This window comes from Sminthopsis crassicaudata, chromosome 2, assembly GCF_048593235.1.
Source record: "Sminthopsis crassicaudata isolate SCR6 chromosome 2, ASM4859323v1, whole genome shotgun sequence".
Classification (NCBI taxonomy): Eukaryota; Metazoa; Chordata; class Mammalia; order Dasyuromorphia; family Dasyuridae; genus Sminthopsis; species Sminthopsis crassicaudata.
The window spans coordinates 607,682,581-607,704,325 of record NC_133618.1 but is presented as its reverse complement, the minus strand read 5'-3'; the positions used below and the strand labels follow the sequence as shown (position 1 = coordinate 607,704,325).

The following is a 21,745-nucleotide window of genomic DNA, read 5'->3' as shown; positions in this document are numbered from 1 at the left end:
AATTGTTCCAGCTCTGACCACAAGCAGAATGTCTTTGTTAGGGCTAGCGAGATGACCACTCTTCTCTCCAGTCTATCTCCACAGAATTGCTAAAGTGTTATTCCTAAAGCATAGTTTTGACTGCGGCTTTACTTCTCAGAAAATTTCAAGGACTCCTTATCCACACAAGGATCTAATATGGACTCCATTTGGCATTTCAAATCCTTCCTGACCTGGCCCCATCTACCTTTCCAGACTTATTTTCCACTCCTCCATTTCACACCACCTCCAGGCCAGCCCAGATAGTCATCTTGGTGTTGCTGGCATAAACAACCCTATCTCCCATTTCTGATTTTGGGTCTGATTCAAAAATCAGCTGAGAGGAACCAGTTGCTAGATGGGAACTCTGCAGTGAAGTGATGGCTTACTTTTACAGTTAAAGATAGAAAATAAGCAGAAGTCTGGATAGAGCCTGAAATATATCTTAAGATATCAGGAAAATAGTCTTCAAGGGGTTCTGAAAAAACATAGGCAGGATCTGTGGACCAGTCAGTCCAGGAAGGAGGTGAAAAACATAAAAATGAAATTATTTGGGACAAAGAGACCTACCCAAGTTGACCACTCAGAGATCACTCATAGAAAGCAGAATTATTTATTAGAATCTCGAGAAGCAGACCCCATCCTGGTCTGTGAGCCAAATTTCACAGCAGGATAGGGCCAGAGCCTTGAAAATGCTTACAGCTTTTATACATTTCAGACAAAGAACCTCCAAAATCCCAACCTCTATTGGTCACATTAAGTCTACTGTTCCCCTAGTTGGTCAGTAGAATGTAATAGACAAGGTGATATACAGCTTCTTCGGCCACGTTGGACAATGGGATGTAGTCCAGGCCTTATCTAAAATCACGTGACTCCTGAGAAGCCAAAACTGAGGCCTACAGGCTTGATCTACTTTAGCTAACAGTCTCTGATCAACATGTGCTGAAAGTTCTTCACCTTTTCCAACACAAAATTCTGAATATGAGGCAAAAATTTCATTTCTGAGGAAAGATTTGTCTCCAGAGATCTATGATATGTGAAAGACTCTCAGCTACCAACTTCAATTTCCAATCCCATCATGGATGCAGGGGCAAGTGACAGAATTTTACTGTGGAAGTGTAGCACTGTCTTATAAAAAGTCAGGGATATGAATGTTCAGAGTGAGATGAGACTGCCAGAGGAAATGAGGGATAACAAAACAGTTGTGCACATATGTAATACTGGGAGGAAAAGGAGGCTCAGGGAAGGGAGCTTCTCTTCCTTATAATAGGTGGGATGTTAATTGGTAAAGAGTAAACACTTAGGAAGGGATAATTGCACAGAACCAGTGCAACTTCATCAAAAACACATCATCACAAACCAGCTTTTTTTCTTTGTTGGAAGGGTGACTAATTTGGCAGATGAGGGGGATACTACAGAGATAGTTGACCTTCATTCCAATGAAATATATGATAAAGACAAGGATACAGATTGGCTAATAGTTCAATTAGAAGAGGAAAATGCTACAAATATATAGCTCTCTGAGATCAAAAGCCTCAGCTTTTGATACTATTTTTGTGGAAAAGGTATAGATAAGAATGAGATACCTATCAGATGGATTCAGAAATGCCTAAATAGTTATATTCAAAAATAGCTGTTGATGTTTCACTGTCAGAATGGTAAGAGCCCCAAGGATCTGTGTTCTACACTGTGCTTTTTTTTTTTTTTTTTAAACATTTTAGTCTTTCACCTGGATAAAGACATAGATCACATGCTCATCAAAATCTGTAGATAACACAAAGCTGGGAGAGACAGCTTACACACAAGACAGTAGAGTCAAGATTCAAAAGGATTTTAAAGGGCAGTGGATTGGATCTAATAAGATGAAATTCAATAGGAATAAATGTGAAATCTGTTTAGGTTAAAAAAAAGTCAATTTGACAAGTATAGCAAGATAAGCAGCTTATTTTTAAAAGATTTGGGGATTTTAGTGGACTGCCAATTCAATAAGTCAGCAGTGTGAGGATATGACTTTTGGCAGCATTAAGAGAGACATAGATTCTAGAAATAGAGTGGTGACCATTCCATTACATTCTGTCTTGGTAAAACCTCATCTGGAGTACTTTGTGGAAGTCTGAGTGCCAAGGTAAAAAAGTTATGATGAATGTCCACTTTAGGTAGTAGCAAAGAGCCTAGGGCCGGAAAGACCCAGGAAACATTTGGCCTCTCAAGAGTGACAGAGGGGAAATGAAAGTTGTCTTCAGATGCTGAAGGGTTTAATGTTACAGAAAGAGTAGGTTTGGTCTAGGGGTTCTAAAACTACGGCCTGCGGCCAGATGCAGCTGCTGAGACATTTATGCGGCCCAACGGGTTATGGCAAATGGGTGAGGGGCGGAGACAGAGTGTGAGTTTTTGTTTTTACTATAGTCCGGCCCTCCCACAATCTGAGGGACAGTGAGCTGGCCCCCATTTAAAAAGTTTGAGGACCTCTGGAACTTTGGTCCCAGAGGGATGAACTAGGATCAATGGGTAAAAGTTAAAAAGAGGCCACTTTAGGTTTGATGCTGAGTAAAAACCCTTCCTAACAATGAGAATTATCTGAAGAGGAATGACCAGCCTCAGGGGATGGTGGATTCCCACTTCTCAGATTGGGCTCCCATTATGGTATCTAGTGTTACCGAACTGCACAAAAGATTTCTTGTCTGTATTCGTTGGACCACATTGGGACTGACTTTTCCACCATATGTGCTGTATTCCCCCATGAGAGTATAAGCTCCTTGAAGACAGGGATTGTATTTCTTTTTTATATTTGTATCCCCAGTGTTTGACACAATTCATAGCACACCGCAGACACTTAATAAATGTTGATTGGTAACTAGATGGCTGCCAAGGGTTCTTCCACTTCTCAAATACTGTGATTTGTCATTGAACCTGGAAATCTAGGAGCTTACAAAAATGAATATGGAAAAATAATTTTGGACTTTAAGTCTCCTACCACTCATTCCTTAATTCACAGGCTTTAAAAATTGCTTTCATTAATTTGATCAATTTTGTTAATATTATCAGGAGCACTATGGCAGGCAAGGTTCCACGTAAAGGGCACCCGGACTGGGTTTTGTAGAAAACTAGAGATCCTAAGAGGCCGAGGTGAAGAGGGAAAGTGCTTGGGAGATGAGGGGGAGTCAGTGAAAAACAGGGACTGAGAGACCCCGTGTCACGTGGGAGCGGCAGCTCTGAACCCCTTATGTTCATTCCATTCCTTTGTATCCAGGCTTACAAACCAGTATCGAACAGAATGCCAGACAGGGCAGTCACCCTGAATCCCTCCAGCCTTACCGTCCGTTTGGTAGTTGAGTGCCACCAGCTGTATCCCGTGCAGCCAAAACAGGAGGGGGTTGGGGTTGGAGGAGTCAATGCGAGTGGCAGCGGGGTAGGTTCTCAGCAGCTGGCAGGCGGTGTGCTGGATCAGCTTCCGAGAGTACCGCCGGCACAGCCGCTTGGCCGCGTTCTCGTTCAGGGAGGAGATGTGGTAGCACTTGGGGGTCCTGATGATGGCACTGAGGGATGGAGCTGTGCCGAAAGAACAGACTTCTTCCCAGGTCTGCCGCACGCCGTCCAAGGAACCTGACCCCCCCAAAGACCAGAACCACAGAGTTAAAACGCCTCATAAGGATCCAACGCTCAAATCTAAGCTCAAATCTAATCTGTCCAAACTCGCATCAAAGAGCTGCAAGAACCCTAGTCAACTTATTTTCTTCTTACCCAGGTATACTGCTTTGTACTGCAATGCCATAACCTTTTCCATAGAGAATGCCCCATTATTGGCTACAAAGTTGAGGGTGTTTGTGTGTGTATGTGAACCTGAATTCTAGTGAACTACCCCCTTGGGAAAGGAACAAACACTGTGATTTACTCATCTGAGAACAGGGAAGTAAGTAGAAGGGGGAAGTGGATGAGGAGAAGGCAGCAAGCATTCATTGGTTCCATGCACTTCTGTGAAGATTCTCTAAGTACTAACGTGTACAAGATACTCCACTAGGTGTGGGTTATACAGAGAAAAACCCCACACCAGCATTGGTCTCAAAGAGCTGGCATTCTACTAGGGATATGACACTTGGAAGAGGTAAGGAAATACAAGAAAATTCCAGGATCAACTGTGAGGAACGCTCAGGAGAGGGGGCTTTTGGGGGCCTAAGCCAAAACCCAGGGCATATCATTTCTCTCAGTTATGACAAGGAGCTAGAAAGCCAGGGAGAACCACCGAGAACTCTACTGGAGCTCCACAGATCTGTTGGGGCCTGAGTGGGGAACAGAACAGGGTCTAAAAGTTAAGGGACAGGGAGCATGGAAACTGATCTTAGGAAGGGAGGAGGAGATGGAGAAGTCCACGCAGGTGGTCGGGGAAGGCAGAGATGGAGAGACAGAGACAGAGAGGACACCTCTGGGGCTAGTCTCTTCATCAAGACAGAAAGCAGGGCAGAATGTTTGAAGCCTCAGAGAGTATGTTAGACGCCTGTCAGAATTGGGTCTTTCTTATCTAAGGATCTGGGGACAAAGACAGGTCTTCAATAAGCCACTGTTCAATGAGATAATTTATGAGAAGCTAACTGGCTTTTGTGGAAGGTTTTTGTGGAAACTGTAGTGGATATGAAGTCCCCATGCAGATTTAGTGGGGAGGAGGAGTAGGGAGACAGTAATCCCTGTCATCCTTGGGGCTACATACTTAGAGTTCAGGTTGGAGAATCATTTTCTAGCCACTGTGCCAGACAAATCCACCTCACCACGAACTTAGAGCTTGATGCCATATTTTATCACAGAACAAAACGAGATAGTTAACAAAAGACAAAATCTGGAGTAGGGGTGGAGAGTAGTCAAACAAGGAAAAATAAATTTAAAAAGACTAAGGGCCGAGTTCCCAAGAATCAGGGATTTACTAGCTGGGTACTTCTATAAACTTGTTATAAAATAAAATTATTATTTCAGGCCACTGCACGTATGTAGAGGGGATTTAACCAAGGAGGAAAGCTTGGCTAGTTAAAAAAGGTTAAAAGATGATAACTTTGGAACTTCAATTGTAAGTATAATCATCAGTTTAATTTAATTCAGATGTATAAGCTCCACCCCATTCTCCAGTCCAACATGAACTCGCACTCGGCTAGACTCTGTTTTAACTTGGCTTTCTCTGAATCTCTCTTTCACAGGCCTGGGTTGCAGCTCAGATCTATAATATAATATATAATATATCAATATGGCATGTAATATAATGCAATATTCCACCAATGAGGGTATTATACATTTCTCTAGGAGACAAATTCAGGTCTCATGAAAGAGATGCATTCAAAGATCCCCCAAAACATCCTTAAATCTTGGTGATTTGTTTTCTGTCACATTCTCTTCAAGTTTTCCTGCAATATTTGTATTAAACTCTACTAAGGTTCTATTCTAATCCCTCAGGATGGTGTGCTTGGGACCTGGTTTCTTTTAAGCTATGTCAATGAACTGTGAGGAGGGCTATTCAACTGAAGAGTCCTGGTGACAGACTCACTCAATATGGAGAGAGACATCATTGAGGAGCAATTATTATTATTGGTGTTATTTTTTGGTCTCTGGCTACTCATGGAATTCATCAGGGGAGGCAGGGAGCAGAAAAGGAGGGAAGAATGGAAAGCCAATGCTGGAAAACTAACAGTTTTCAAAGTGTTAAAGTAGGACATAGTTGTAAAATCCTTAACAAAACAAGCAAAAAACTAAACTTAAAAAAATATCATAAATTGCTTATGAGGAGCAGGGCAGGAGAGATGAAAAAAGACTACATTCTGTCCTATGGGAAAAAGCAAGATGGGAAGCAGTTAAGAGGGAGGTACCTGGGTAGTGCAGTGGATACAGACTGGACCCAGAGTCAGGAAGACCTGCTAACAAATTCTGACTAGCTGTGTGAAACCCTGAGCAAGTAACTTAGTTCTTTTTGCCTCACTTATCACTTCCATAAAATGAACTGGAGAAGGAAATGGCAAACCATTCTAGTAACTTTGCCAAGAAAACTCCAAATGAAATTACCAAGGCTGAAATGGCTCAATAACAACAAAGCTACTAAGAACAAGAGGAAAAACCTTAGTGAGAAACCAGTAGGGAAGTCTGGGAACTTGCTGAGGAAAGAAAAATGGAATTCATGAAATAGAGCAGGTCTTTGATGCCATAGTACAAATAGATATGTGGATTAAAAATACCTTTCCTCTTATATTCTGAAATCAATTTTTATTCTGGTAGGAGATTGATAAGGATTCTAACAAGCTTAAAGAAATGTAATACCCAAAAGCATAAGGAGTTTTTGTTTGGCCAAATATCATGAAATGTTTTGCATTTAGGTTTGTTTGAAATAAATTTTGAAGAAGTTTGCATGATTTGGACAAAGCTTGGTATATTATTAGATTATCAAAATACAACTTGAAGTCTATTTATGGGTTAATTTGTTATCCTGAATAAAATGGTGGGCAATAAAAAATTTCAAATTGACATTTTTGGGGGGATTACATGAAATGAGGATTATAATTCACAGATGGACCACTACAACTTTCTTTTAACTGAAAGATTTTTTTGATCATGCTTTTTTCAGCAAATGCTGCTAAAACATTTCTGGTAAATGATAATGTTTTCAAGAAATTAAAATTGCAAAATAGCGGTTTTTGCAGTTTGAGTACCATTTTACTTTTTTTTTTTTTTGCTTATTATTACCCAGTTATTGTAGGCAACATGAACATTTATTACAAAAACAATTTAAACATTCAAGTGAAGATTACCAACAGGAAAACATTTGATCCATCCAATATACAGAATCAAGCAAAGATACTGGTAAGAAGCTGACTTTACTTTTTCCAGATGTTTTGGTATATGCTGCTGTCTCCCCAGGGCTTAATCTGCCCGGATTGTTGCCAAAAATGGACTTCCTGCTTTTCCTTTCTTTTCCTCTGTTAGAGCCAGATGGGTTTAAAGTTGACAATCCTGTTCCCATAAAATTAAAATAAATAAGCCAAAAACTGCAAGCAAAGGAACTCAACATTTTCCATCACCATTGATATTTATTTTTAATAACTACTGCTCCCTTGTAATAGAAAGTGTAGGGCCTATTAAAATTTCATTTTTCGTAGCCTTAATAACAGTATTAATTCCAATTATAAGATAGCTTTTCCTTGATTAAAAAAAGTTAAAAGAAACTACATGGTTGTTAGAGAATGGCCACAAATATTATTTAAGCTAATACCAAAATAACACACCAGCAATAGTCTAAAAGAAAAAAGATGTACAGATAACTTTTATTTGGGGCATCATTATCAGATGAATGGATTATTTTATGTTACTGGTTTTTTCCTACCTTTCCTGGCATAATCATCATCTTTGATATCACAGGCTCTCTGTCAGAATGGCTCCTTTTAGATCCAAATTAGAATCTCTTCTATACCATAACTGACAAGCCTTTGTTTGACAATATCCATTGTGGAGGAACTCATTACCTCTGGGAAATACCATTCTACTTCTGGATAGCTCTAATTGTTAAGTTTTTCTTCATGCTGAGCATAAACCTGTTGTATTTCTTTGTAGCTTCCATTTATTGCTCCTAATTCTGCCCTTTGGGGCCCAGAAGAAGTTTAATCTTTCCTTTAAATGAAAGGATTTCAATATTAATGTCATCCTAGAGCACACACCCTCTCTGCTTTCTCATAGCCAGGTTAAGTATCCTTGCTAAAACTGTCACATACTTCTTGGTTATTGGAGGTGACCCAGAACCATCTCTGCCCCATACAGCTCCACTAAAATTCCATTATTGGAAATCTATTCCTTAAAATTAAGTCTCCTCAAATGGTTCTCTTTTAAAATGAAAACAGAGCAGTGCACTTTGGGAGTACCATTAATTCCTCACTATGAATGAGTTTTTCTTTATAAAAGCAAAACCAAGATGAAGTGAGTTGCTTTTTTTTTGGAGGCTTTGGGGATTCTAGTATAAGCTCTGAAAGAGTAGAAAAAGTAAAGGTGAGGTGGAATCTGATGAAGACAACCTTCTTTTCATAAAAGTTTTAAGTGATTTACTCAATGGCAGATCTGGGATTTGAATCAAGTAACAATATTGGAAGCACTATGATGAGTCTGTCAAAAATTCTTTTGGTATGTTTCACAGTTCTAGTAAATCTGCTCAAACTAATAAGAAAATCTAATGCATATATTTTGATTCATTAAATAGTTACTAATACTGCTAGACAGAAACCCACTTTTCATTGTAATACTTCTGCTTAAACATCATTTTTCTTGAGAAAGAAAACTTTTTCAGAAGACAGTACAAATGACAATAAATCAAATTACCTAATAGTGTTAATTTTTTTAAAAATAAATGTAATTTACTTTAACACATCAGATCCCTAAAAATTTATTTTCCTATCAATTCATAATATTGTTAATAATTTTAGAGACAATCCATAGGAAAAGCTTTGCTTTTGTTATGTTGAAAATACCTCTTAAGAGTAGACCTCATTAGAACATATGTTAAAAGAAAAATGGTTGTTTTTTATAATACAGAAAACAAGAGAGCAAAACAACTTAAAAATTTCAACTTCCTCCTTCCCCTGTTTTCCTTTTTGGTTACAGGTATGATTTTCTAGGTAAGCTGTAACTAGTCAACACTATATATCCCATTTACTCTTTCAGATCAAAGCCACATTAGTCTTTCCTGCAAACTCAATTGTTGGAAATGTTGCTCTTAAACTTGCCAAGAGCATACTCTATTTTATTTAAGACTGACATTTAGCTGGCCTTGTCTCCTAACAAAAGTGCATCCACAGGGTGATTGTTGTCTCTTGGTGGCAGGGATAGATTTGGCTCATCTCTCTAGCTACAACACTCATGAGAAGAGAACATGAAGAAAAGTGTCAGGAACAACTAATTTTACTTCTTTCAGACAAATTGGCTGGCCAGCTCTAAGGTCTAAGAATGCACTGTAGCACAACCTTGATCCAATAGCTCTGACAGTCTATCCTTGTGATTCAAATGGCTCATTAAAAAAACTATTAGTCTGCCAACAAAGCATGGTTTTTACTACCATAGGATTTCTGGGCTGCCAAGAAAATTAATGTTTATGCTGAAAGAATGGCTTGAACTTAAAACGAATAAGCCACGATATCCTTTTAAATGACATAACTGGAGCCCTGGAGCCACAGGGATACTGCAGATGGCACATCAATCAGTCTGTAATGGGTTTCTCTCCAATTTAAGTATACCACTCCCTTCACCCATTATCTCGAAACACACCCAAGCTCTCCTCCACTCCACTGCTAGGTTCCAGTAGCTGAGCCACTCAGAACAAAAACTCTAGAAATGACTCAGGTACCTACACAGGCAAGATTCTAGCCTCCCACTTCCCAGTTTCCCAGATTTTTGTAGGTATGGGAGTATCACAGATAATGAAGCTCTATCCTTTTTGTTTTCAGGGAGATGTAGTGAGTCAGACATAGAATGGATGAAGTGAAATTTATTTTTCATTCATTTTTTATTATCTTTCCCCTCAATTCCATCCCTCTTCTGAACTTCTTTTCTACTATTAGGACACCACTATCCTTCCAATAACTTGTGCTTGCAAATTGGTGTCAACCTCAGTTTCTCATTCTTACTCACATATATATTTATAAAATTTTATAATTTTAAGAAATAATTTATATAAATAATTTATATTTTATAATTATAAAAATTTATATAAATAAAATTTATTAAAATATATATATATATAAAATCAATACTCAAATCTTGCCATTTTTTCCTAGACAACATCTCTTGTATATGACTCTTTTTCTCTAATCATGTAGCCACCATTCTAATTTAAGCTGTTATTACTTTCCCCTTGGCTACTGCAATAGACTTTAAGTCTCCCTCCTTTTAAGTCTTTTTCCCCAATCCACTCTTCACAAAAGTTGCCAAAGAATTTGTGTAAAGTGCAGATACTGTAACTCACCCCTTCTCAATAAACTCTAGTGACTCCTCATTGAATATCAGCTCAAATGTTTCATCTTCATCTCATTCATTAAAATTTTTCTAATTTTATGCAAAATTTACATATATATATATGATTGGTATAGGTATATGAATATAATTTGTAAATACATATCTCAAATACATGCTTAAATTTTTTTACTAATAAGGATACTAAATAAAAATATTTGGAGATAATTATAAAGGCAATCACATAAGGAAGTTTGGAAAAGTTAGATAATGTTACAAGGATAAAATATAATTTGAATAGATCCTTAATGATAAATTAGCCTTATAAAGGCAGAATATCTAAATATCTAAATACCTAAAATGAATAGGTATACAAGTAAGAATAATTATTGTTATTAAGGGAGAGTGAAGAGTCCAGTCTGACAACAGTCACTATAGATATTGGAGTTTAGCTGTAAACAAGGTTGAAAAAATGGGGCAAGGGCATTTTATAGAGCATTTTATATGAAAGCCAAACAGAGGAATTGAGACTCATGTACAATATATAGAAAGGGACCATATGAGCAGGTAAGTAAATGTTTTAGGGTGATTATGTTTTTTCCCCTGAGACTGGGGTTAAGTGACCTGCCCAGGGTCAAACAGCTAGGAAGTGTTAAGTGTCTGAGACCAGATTTGAACTCTGGTCCTCCTGAATTCAGGGCTGGTGCTCTATCCATTGCCCCACCTAGCTGCCCCTAGGGTGATTATGTTGAAATCATATTAACAATAGAATAGACACTAGAGTCAGGATTACCAATATGGAGGCTGCTGTAATAATCCAAATGTGAAATGATGACAGCCTGAACTAGAATAAGAGGAGATAAAGAAATACAAATTTGTGAGATACTTCAGGGAGGGAAACAAGATCTGGTAACAGATTAGTGAAAAGGGAAGATCACAGATTCTAAATGAAATTTGCCAGATTAGAAGACCAGGAAGAGGAAAGGCCCAATGACATAAATGAGACATAAAGGGGAGCTGGTTTCACAAGAGATGGCAAATTTAATTTAGGATGTAATAATGAGTTGGAGATTTCAGCATGCTATGATAATAACACTAACAGCTAGCATTTACATAGCATTTTCAGATTTATAAACTGCTTTACATATGTTAACTATAAAATCCTCAAAACAAACATGTAAAATATCACATTTTGCAGGTATCTGAGGCTGAGGGGAATTTAAATTATTTGCTTGAGGATACACAGCCAGTAAGTGTAAAAGACAGTATTCAAACTCAAGTCATCCTGACTGCCTTTTAATCACTGAACCCCTTAATTGCCCTAGTCAAGCAAATATGTTCTGTAGGCAGTAAAAAATATCAATTAGGGTCAAGATGACACTAATATGGAAACATATTTGGGAACCCCTCATATAGAGATGATAGTTAAAGCAATAAAAATGGATGAATTTACCAAATAAGTGAGCTAGAAGGAAGAGCAGGAAGAGAAGATGTCAGAAACCTGGGGGACCTAACAGTAGAATGTAGAAGGAATAGAATCCAAAAAAGGCAAGAGAGGAGAAGTAGTCACAAAAAAGCAGGAAAAACAATAAAATTAAATTTCATAGAAGCTAAGGAAATGAAGCTTTAAGGAAGTATGGAGTCAAACATGACACAGGACCTGAGAAGAAAGCTAAATGAGGGGGGAAAATCCATCAGGTGATACGTTAAAAAAATTAGGTTTAGTCAAGCAATCTTGATTTCAAAAGATTAGAAACAAATTTGTGAAAGAAAAGTGAAAGGTGAAAGGATTCTAGAAATTTCTTTGAAAAAAGGAAGGGGCCTGTTGAAGAGTAGTTATGCTTTTAAGATATAGAAAACAACAGAAAATAACTAAAAAGACTTGATAAGACTTTCAAAATTAACTTATTTCAGTGTTCAGTGATATTAATACAAAATTGGATATGAGGAGAAGGGTAAAACACAATAGAAAAACATAGTCCAGAAGGAAGAATGAGAGAAGTCAAAAGGTTTTATAATATCAAGAAGCTTCATGGCTATATATTAGTAATAATTTCTTTTGAGAGATGAAAAGCTGCGAATATTGTGAATGTTATCTACATCATGAAGGTGTAATTAGTTATCATCTGTTTAAGGAAAGTAATGACCAATGGGGGAATCATTATACATACATTCAATCCTTTGAGTTGTTACAGCAATGATAGAAATTAAAACCAAATTAGAACTTAAAAAAAATGAAAAGATATGATGATAATCAAAGGAATTTCAACCTAAGCAATTTATTATTAATTTTTTATGTCATCAATTTTATTGGCTGATATTTTCTTATTTTAAAACAATATTTTATCCCCCCAATTGCATGTAAAACAATTTTTAATATTCATTGCTTTTTTCTTTTAAGTTTTGAATTACAAATTCTCTCTCTCTCCTTTCCCTCTTCTTCCCCTGAAATGGTAATCAATCTGATAAAGGTTATACATATACAATCATGTAAAATATTTCTTTCCTCATTTTCTGCAGGAAGACTCAATTAAAAAAGAAAAGGAAAGAAAGGAAAGGAGGAAAGAAAAGAAAAGAAAAGAAGGAAAGAGAATGGGAGGAGAGGAAGGAGGGAAAGATGAAGGGAAGAAAGAAAAAAAACCCTATATTTCAGTTTGTATTCAGACAACATTGGTTCTTTCTCTGGAGGTGGATAACATTTTTCATCAGGAGTCCTTTGGAATAGTCTTAGATCATTGTATTGCTAAGCTAAGTCATTTACAGTTGTTCATCATAGGCTATTGCTATTATTGTGTACAATGTTCTCCCAATTCTGGTCCCTTTACTTTTTATCAGTTCATGTAAGTCTTTCCAGATTTTTCTGAAATTATCCTGCTTGTCATTTCTTATACCACAATAATACTTCATTATAATCATATACTACTCAGTTTTCAAATCTTAATTAATAGAAAAGGAGCCTGTTATAAATGTTTTTATACAAATAGGTCTCTTTCTCTTTTTTTGGATCTCTTTAGGATACAGAATTAATAATAGCATTGTTGGATCAAAGAAGATGCACAGATTTATGGCTCTTTGGGCATAGTTACAAATTGTTCGCCAGAATGGTTGGATCAGTTCATCACTTAATCACCAGTGCATTAATGTTCCAGTTTTCTCACATTCCTTCCAACATTATCATATTACTTTTTCTCATATTCCTTCCAACATTTATCATATTCCCTTTTCTGTCATATTAGCCAATCTGACAGATATGAGATGGTATCTTAGAATTGTTTTAATTTGCATTTTTCTGATCAATAGTGCTTTCCATATGACTATAGATAGTTTTGATTTCTTTGTCTGAGAAATTTCTGTTCATATCTTTTGACCATTTATCAATTGGGGAATGACTTGTGTTCTTATAAATTTGACTCTGTTCTATGTATTTGTGAAATGAAGCCTTTATTGGAGAGATTTACTGTAAAACATTTTTTTCCTAGCAATCTGTTTTCCTTCTAATTTTGGTTGCATTAGTTTAGTTTGTTAAAAAGCTTCATAATTTTATATAATCAAAATAATTCATTTTCCATTTTGTTATGCTTTCTATTTGTTGTTTGTAAATTCTTTCCTTCTCCAAAGATCTAGCAGTTAAACTACTCCTTGCTCTCCTTATGATATTATCCTTTGTATCCATTTGACTTTATCTTGGCATATAGTGTAAGCTGTTGGTCTACAGTCAGTTTCTGATATACTGTTTTCTAGTTTTCCCAGCATTTTTTGTCAAATAATGACCATTTGTACCAAGAGCTTGGATCTTTGGATTTATCAAACACAAGATTACTATGATTATTTACTACAATGTATTATAGAGTTAATCTATTCCAGGTATCTACTATTCTATTTCTTAGCCAGTATCAGATTGTTTTGATAATTACAGCTTTATAAAAAATACAATTTGAGATCTGGTTCAGCTAAAACCTAACCTATTTAAATCAGCTGTTGATGCTAGAAAATTGGAAATAGATAAAAGAACAGATGTTAACCTAGACTATCACCAGTTACAAAATAAATTTAACTAATATAATCATCAAAATAAAGAACAAAAAAGTGCTTATTAATCTTCTTAATGAATAATTAGTAGGAGGCAGAGTTAAGATAGTGGCAATATAGGCACTGAATATAGGCAACTATACTAAGCTTAACTCTCCCAACATTCCCCTCTAAATAACTTTAAAATAATGCCTCAAATCAAATTGAAGAGGGGCAGTAAACTGTGACAATACCAGCAATAGGCCTTGGAGGCAGCTGCCACGATGGTGGCAGTAGCTTTGAGAACTTTGAGCCACAGATGGTAAAGGGTAGGACTACTGGTCAGAAAGAGATTATTGGCACTGGGTTGCAGGACTCTATTACAAGGCCTGTATTCAATTCCAGGGAAAAGAGTTCTGGCACTTGTGACCACAGGGGAGCAAGAGTCCTGGTCACAGATCTAGGATAGAGAAGAGTGGTCACTCACAAGGGATAGGGGCCTTGAGATCAGTTTCAAGGTAAGAAGAAGCATATATTTTTTTTTTTACCCAAGGACAACAGGGGCCCGAATCAGTTCCAGCCAGGAGAAGCAATAATATTTGTGGCTATAGCCCTGGATATAATACCAGGGTGGGGAAGAATGCTTGGGGTCATTCACATGGGAGCAAGAGACCTGATTTTAGTCCCAAGGTAGAGAAGAATCCTAGTTGCTTAGAGTTACAGGAGAACAGAGGATCTAGTCAGAGTTTAGGGGTTATGAGAAGTACTAACACTTGTTACTGCAGGGGACAAAGTCCCTCCTAGATTTAGACCAGAGCACAAATCAGAATATCAATTACCATATCTCTCCTTGGGTAATACTACTTTGAAAACACCGAAAACTTATAAGCCTCTAGAATGAATTCTGAAAATAGTAACATGAAAAACCCAAAGCTTGGGAGAATGCTCTCTCTACTCTGGAATCAGTCCAATCATAAAAGTCAAGAAATAGGCTGGAAAAAATAAGCTAATAATAATAATAATAATAATAATAATAATAATAAAAGAACCTGACAGAGTCAGAAGACAATGATATCAAAACAAGCAAAGTTTCAAAGAAAAATGTGATTTGGGTTCAAGTCCAACCAAAATTCCCAGAAAAAAAATCAAAATGATTATTTTAAATCAGATAAGAGAAGTAGAGGAAAAGTTTGGAATAAATGAGTATGGGTCAAGAAGATTATGAACAGAGTTAAAAGCATGGAAGAGTTAACAGAGAAACAAAAATACTGAAGAAAGTAATAGCTTGAAAAACAGAATTGGCTAAATGGCCAGAAACACAAAAATCCATTGAATAGAACTCTTTACAAATCATGGAAAAGGGGTAGCTAGGTGGCACAGAAGATAGAGAACCAGCTCTGAAGTCAGGAGGACTTGAGTTCACTTAACACTTCCTAGGTGTATGACCCTGGCCAGGCAAGTCACTTAACCCCATTTGCCTCAGGGAAAAAAAATCATGGAAAAAAGGCCATAAAAAGAAAGGATATAAAGTACATAGAGGAAAAGAACTCCTTAAAAAGTAGAATTGGCTAAATGGAAAAAGAGATACAAAAGCTCACGGAAGAACAAATGGAAGCTAATGATCCCAGGAGACATCAAAAAATAATCAAAAGTCAAAAGAATGAAAAAAAAGAGAAGAAAATGTGAATTATTTTATCAGAAAAAAAACTGAGTGGGAAAATAGATCCAGGAGAGATAATTTAAGAAATGTTGGAGAAAAGAAGAGCCTATATATTATGTTTCAAGACACTAGCAAGGAAAACTGCTCTGATATCTTAGAACCAGATGGTAAAATAGAAATTGAAAGAACTTACCAATAACCGTATGAAAGATATACCCAAATAAAAACTTCCAGAAAAATTATAGTAAATTTCTAGAGCTTCTAGGTCAAGGAGAAACTATTTTAAGGAATCAGAAGGAAACCACTAAAATATTGTGGAACACAGTCAGGATCATACAAGATTTAGCAGCTTCCACCTTAAAGGATGGATGGGCTGGGAAAGGCAAAAAAGAATTCAAAAAGGCAAAGAAGCCAGAATCTACCTAGAAAAACTGAATATAATACTTTAAGTGAAGAATCATTATTATCACCAGGAATGCAGGGCTGGTTTAATATTAGGAAAACTTAGTATAACTGACCATAGCAATAACAAAACAACAAAAATTCTATGATTATCTCAATAGATCCAGAAAATGCTTTTGGCAGAAAAATAATACTCATTTCTATTTTTTTAAAAGTTAGAAAGTATAGGAATTAATGGAGCTTTCATTAAAATGCTAAGTAATATGTATCTGAAACCATTATGTATAACTGGGATGAGCTAGAAGTTTTTCCAATGAGATCAGGAGTGAAGCAATGTACTATTATTTAATATTGTACGATAAAGGCTAGAAATAAGAACAAGTAATGAGAAAACAAACAAAAAAACTATTGTTCTTTGCGAATGATCCAATTGTATACATAAAGAATCCTAGAAAATCAACTAAAAAAACTAGTGGAAATAATATGCAATTTAGTAAAATTGCTGAATTTAAAATAACACCACACAAATCATCAGCATTTCTCTCTATATATTACCAACTAAGACTAATAAAGAAAGAGAAATAAAGAGAAATTTGATTTAAAATAACCGCAGACTGTTATGGGCCAGAACTCTTGTACTTAAAACAAGGATTCTTACAAGGTGTTAAGTCAGTGGAATTGATGAGGCAATGGTTATCTAGTTTAGCATGGTGATTAATAGTTTTCCAAGTTCAGTATGACTGATTTAATTTTACAACAAATAATGGTTTCTTAGTGATATAATGATTGTTTATACTCAGTGTGATGTATGGATTTAACTGTAATAGAGTATATAAGCTGGGAGGGACTGACAGACAGAGACATTCTATCTTCAGTCAGGCTCCTGGTGGCTGGCGTCCTGCACTTCCCCACTGAGACCAAGACTGGTCTGGAAAGCTCTCAAGAAAGCTAGCTGGGCCCCAGGCAAGGAGACAACAAAGAAAAAAAGACTTTGGACTTTAACACCTGGCTATTCTTGTGGTGATTACTCTGCTGAAAAGAAGGCTGCCCCTGAGACCTCAAGAAAACCACAGAGAATACTACATTTTGGCAGAACATTACATTTTGGCATCCGAATGTGGGGCTAAGAAGCTACATCTGTGACCTAGAAACGAGGGTAAGTACAAAAATAGAAACTTTGTAAAGGGCTAAACTAGTATTTCAACTGAAATGGGACAAATGTTTAGAAAGAGGCCTTCAAGGAAAGTGTGTCAAAAGCATAGTTAAACTCATTAAAAGCCAAGGTTTGATTGTAATTGGGAGCAGATCATTGAACTTTTAGAAACATTACAATACACATGTCCTTGGTTCTCAAAGGAAAAAGAATTAGATCCAGACAAGTGGAAATTAGTAGGAGAGCAACTATGTGAATACTACAATGATAATGGCCCTGATTCAATTTCTAAATATTTTATACAGTACAATTGGCTTTAAGGAATTATATAAGTATTAGAATAAGGAAAAAGAAGAAAGAACAGGAGGGGGAGGATACTGACAAACTAGGAGAAAAGGATGAAGAATTAGACAAGAAAGGAGTTAAGTACAATTCTGATGAAATTAAGGAGTGTGGTGCTTCACAGCAGGAGCCATTAGGGCATTCTCCATCCCCTGACCTACCCACCTCAATTAACCCTTCATGGGTGAAGAGAGAAGGAGAAAGGGGAGGGGCAATGACACAATCAATACAACCTATGAAGCAGCCTATGACATGATTACAAAAGGCACTAGTTAAAGCAAAAAAAGGATAGGATATATCTGATTTGATAAATGCATACCCTAGAGGAGATCACACGATGCTGTGCCACAGTGGGCACAAATGCCTTTTATACCCAGGCTATGATGCAGAACATGGGAAGACAGGATCCCTCTCAGCAAGGGACTTCCAGAGAGACTCATCAGTGCTTTCAATGTGGTAAAGTAGGGCATCTGAAAGCTCAATATAGGCACAGAGACAGAGTGAGAAGATAGGGTGAGAGACAAGACCCCAAATCCCATGTCCAAAATGCAACCGAGGCTTCCACTGGGGCTCAGCATGTAGACTGACCCAGGGAAATGAGAGGCATGGCTCAGCTCCAAGACCTCAAACAGAAAACAGGTAGGGCATGATGGCACCAAGCTTATACCCAGAGAGTCTTTAGAAGTTCAGGACTCTGATGTGATCAATCATCCAAAAAGCAATCAGATCGCAGAAAGGGATTAGAACTGGAGAATACAGGTTTTTTAACCCAACAGAAGAGCAGTGTACAGTCCAAGCAGCATCAATGTAATTGCCAGGTGATATGGAGAGACCCAGAAAGTTGTGAATGGAAGGGACCAGATAGGTTAACTGCTTGGGGAAGAGGGCTTGCTTGCATCTCTACAGATGGAGAAGGAATCAGATGGGTGCCAATGAGCCGTATTTGCCTTGTCCATCAGAGAGAGACAGAAAAAGAAAAACCTCGAAACAAAGGAGAAGACCTAAGAAACACTGACACTGAAAGAGCATGGCTGATAATGAGACTGTTACAGAAATTCAAAACTAGCAGGAATCATTGGATTCCCAGACACATGAAGTGTCTTTTGGACACTTTTGAACTTTTGGACTATTTCTAGAACTTATGGACATGTATGATTCTTCATGTTGATTCATGTTGTTTGTTATATCACTAATAGCCTGTGCTGTATGTAATAACTCCCATGTTGATGGATTTATGCATACCTGTTTCAAATGAGACCCTTTAGAAACCCGCTAATTTGGTTTGATTCCCCATTTTCCTTTGGTTTTCATCTCCCTTTCTGAGATGTTAGGGAGGGTGTGATCACCTCCTTTTTTGGTGTTTTCACCCCCTTTTTTGAGAAGTCAGAGAGGGCATGTTCACCTCCTTTTTGGGGTGTGAGAAGTCATGAAGGGCATGACCACTTATATTCTAAAACAAAAGAAAGGGGTAGATGTTATGGGCCAGAACTCTTGTACTTAAAACAAGGATTCTTACAAGGTATTAAGTCAGTGCAATTGATGAGACAATGGTTATCTAGTTTAGCATGGTGATTAATAGTTCTCTAGTTCAGTATATGTACTTATTACTTAATATAGTTCCAGAAATTTCACACCTATGATAATGGAGAATGTAACAGCCAGCAAGGACTGGACAAGATTCATTCCATCTTTAGTCAGGGTCTTGGTGGCTCTCCTGGGGGACCCAGAGACTCGGATTCAGAGCCAGAGAAGACAAGCAGACTGAAGGTGGGAGCTCAAGCTCTCGGAGCCAAGTAGAGACAGATTCATTTCATCTTCATCAGCCTTGTGGTGTGGCTGGCCTGTCCTCCTGCATTTTCTCCACTGAAACCTGAAGGCCAGAAGAAAGCTAGCTGATCCCCAGGTAAGGAGGCAATAAAGAATTTGGACTTTGGACTTTAACATCTGGCTATTCTTGTGGTGATTACTCTGCTGAAAGGAAGGCTGCTCCAAGATCTCCAGAAAACCAAAGAAGAACATTACAGCAGACAATATAAAATATTTGGAAGTCTACCTGCTAAACTCAGGAACTCTATGAACACAATTACAAAATACTTTTCACACAAATAAAGACAGATCTAAACAATTAAAGAACTATTAATCATGAGTAAGCCAAGCTAATATAACAAAATGACTCCAAATTCTTCCAAAATTAATTTATTATTCAGTGCCATACCAACTGAACTACCAAAACATTACTTTATAGAGCTAGATTCATCTGGAAAAGGTCAAGAATACTAAGAAATCAATGAAAAAAATATTAAGAAAGGTAGTGCAGCAGTATCAGATTTCAATTTGTATTACAAAGTGGTAATCATCAAATTTAGTACTGGCTAAGAAAGAGTGGTGGATCAGTAGAATATACTATGTACACAAGACATGGTAGTAAATGATCATAATAATCCAAGCTTTGGCGACAAAAACTCACTATTAGATAAAAATTACAGGAAAATTAGAAAGTAGTTTTGACAAAAACTAGTTATGAACCTGCATCTCACACTGCATACCAAGAAATGGCCAAATATTTACATAATTTAGATATAAAAGATAATACCATAAGTAAATAAGGGAGATATGGAAAATTTCCTGTCAGCATTATGGATAGGGAAAGAATTTGTGACCAAATAAGAGAGAAGATTATGGGTTGCAAAATGTATAATTTTGATTACAACAAATTAAAAAGCTTTTACACAAACAAAGCCAAAGCAGTTAAGTAGAAGGAAAGCAGAAAATTGGAGGGAAGGGAGATTTTACAGCAAGTGTCTCTGATAAAGGCCTCATTTCCCAAATACATAGAAAACAAAGTCTAATTTATAAGAATGCAAATTATTTCCCAAATGATAAATTTGGTCAAAGAATATGAAAAGATTGTATTTAAAGAAATTTAAACTATCTGTAGTCATATGAAAAAATGTTCTAAATCACTACTGATTAGAGAAATGTAAATTAAAATAACTCTAAGGTACCACTTCACATCTATCAAATTGATAATACAACAGAAAAAGAAAATGACAAATGTTGGAGGGGATATGGGAAAACTGGTATACTAATGGATTGTTGGTGGAGTTGTGAAGTGATCTGGAGAGCAATCTGGAACTACGGCCAATCATTAAAACCCTTTAATCCAACAATACCACTATTATGTCTGTATCCCAAAGAAATCAAAAGAAAAGGAAAAGACCTATATGTACAAAAAATATTTATTTTGTAACATTTAGAAATATTGTACTATGATTAGCTGTGAATGACTTTACTTTTCTGATTAAAACAATGGTCCAAGACAATTCTGAAGAACTTATGGTGAAAAATGCCATCTATCTTCAGAGAAAGAACTGATGAAATCTGAATGCAGATTGAAGTATAATTCTTTCATCTTTTTTTCGTGCTTTTTTTTGGGGGGGGGGCAACATGCCTAAAATGGAAATACATTTTGCATGATTTCTCCTGTAAAACTGATATCACATTTCTTTCCTTCACAATGAGTAGGGGAAGGTTGGGAGGGACAGAATTTGGAACTTTTTTTGGGGGAAGAATGTTAAAAATAATTAAATGATAAATTAAAAATAAAATAAACAAAAACCAAACTAAGCACATTAGCCAGAAAAACCTGATCTCCTTGCCAAGTGGAGGGAGATGATAGCCAAGGTAACATTACTTCAATATGTGGGGAAATTATGAGCAGTGTCTTCTTAAAAGACATAAAGTAGCAGTAGAGGGAAAAATAAATTTATAGAACGCTTATGGAGAAATTAAATTATTCCATATCATAGAAGGATGAAGATGAGTGGATACCTTTTTTTATTACTTATACTTCTTTTTAAAATTTTTTATTATAGCTTTTTATTGACAAAACATATGCATGGGTAATTTTTCAACACTGACCCTTGTAAAATCTTCTGTTCCAACTTTTCCCCTCCTTCCTCCCACCCCTTTCCCTAGATGACAGGTAGTCCCATATTTGTATAACTTACATTTCTTAAAGAAATAGGATGAAAAGATTAATCTTACCTGGAAATTTTACAGCTTGGCAGTAGATGACAAGGTCAGAAAGCTCTGGAGCTATTTGTCTACTCTCTTTTTTATTCTGTGGAAGATAAAATTCTTCACCCAGTTCCATGTCATAAACCTGTTAAATGATAAAGTTATAGAAATTTGTATGGGAGATC

At 36.6% G+C, this 21,745-nt stretch overlaps 1 protein-coding gene across 7 annotated transcripts in view; it reads right to left on the bottom strand.

The window, feature by feature from the left end:
• Nucleotides 1–21,745, bottom strand: part of PLCE1 (phospholipase C epsilon 1) — a 337,489-nt gene that overhangs the window by 33,652 nt on the left and 282,092 nt on the right. For 6 of the 7 annotated variants that reach the window (XM_074295914.1, XM_074295919.1, XM_074295913.1 and 3 more), the window contains 3 exons: nucleotides 21,588–21,705; nucleotides 6,865–6,996; nucleotides 3,334–3,621 (listed from right to left, as the gene is read on the bottom strand). In XM_074295914.1, coding sequence (XP_074152015.1) covers nucleotides 3,334–3,621; nucleotides 6,865–6,996; nucleotides 21,588–21,705 — 538 coding nt within the window. The remainder of the gene's footprint in view (nucleotides 1–3,333; nucleotides 3,622–6,864; nucleotides 6,997–21,587; nucleotides 21,706–21,745) is intronic. The other variant, XM_074295918.1, reaches the window with a different exon arrangement.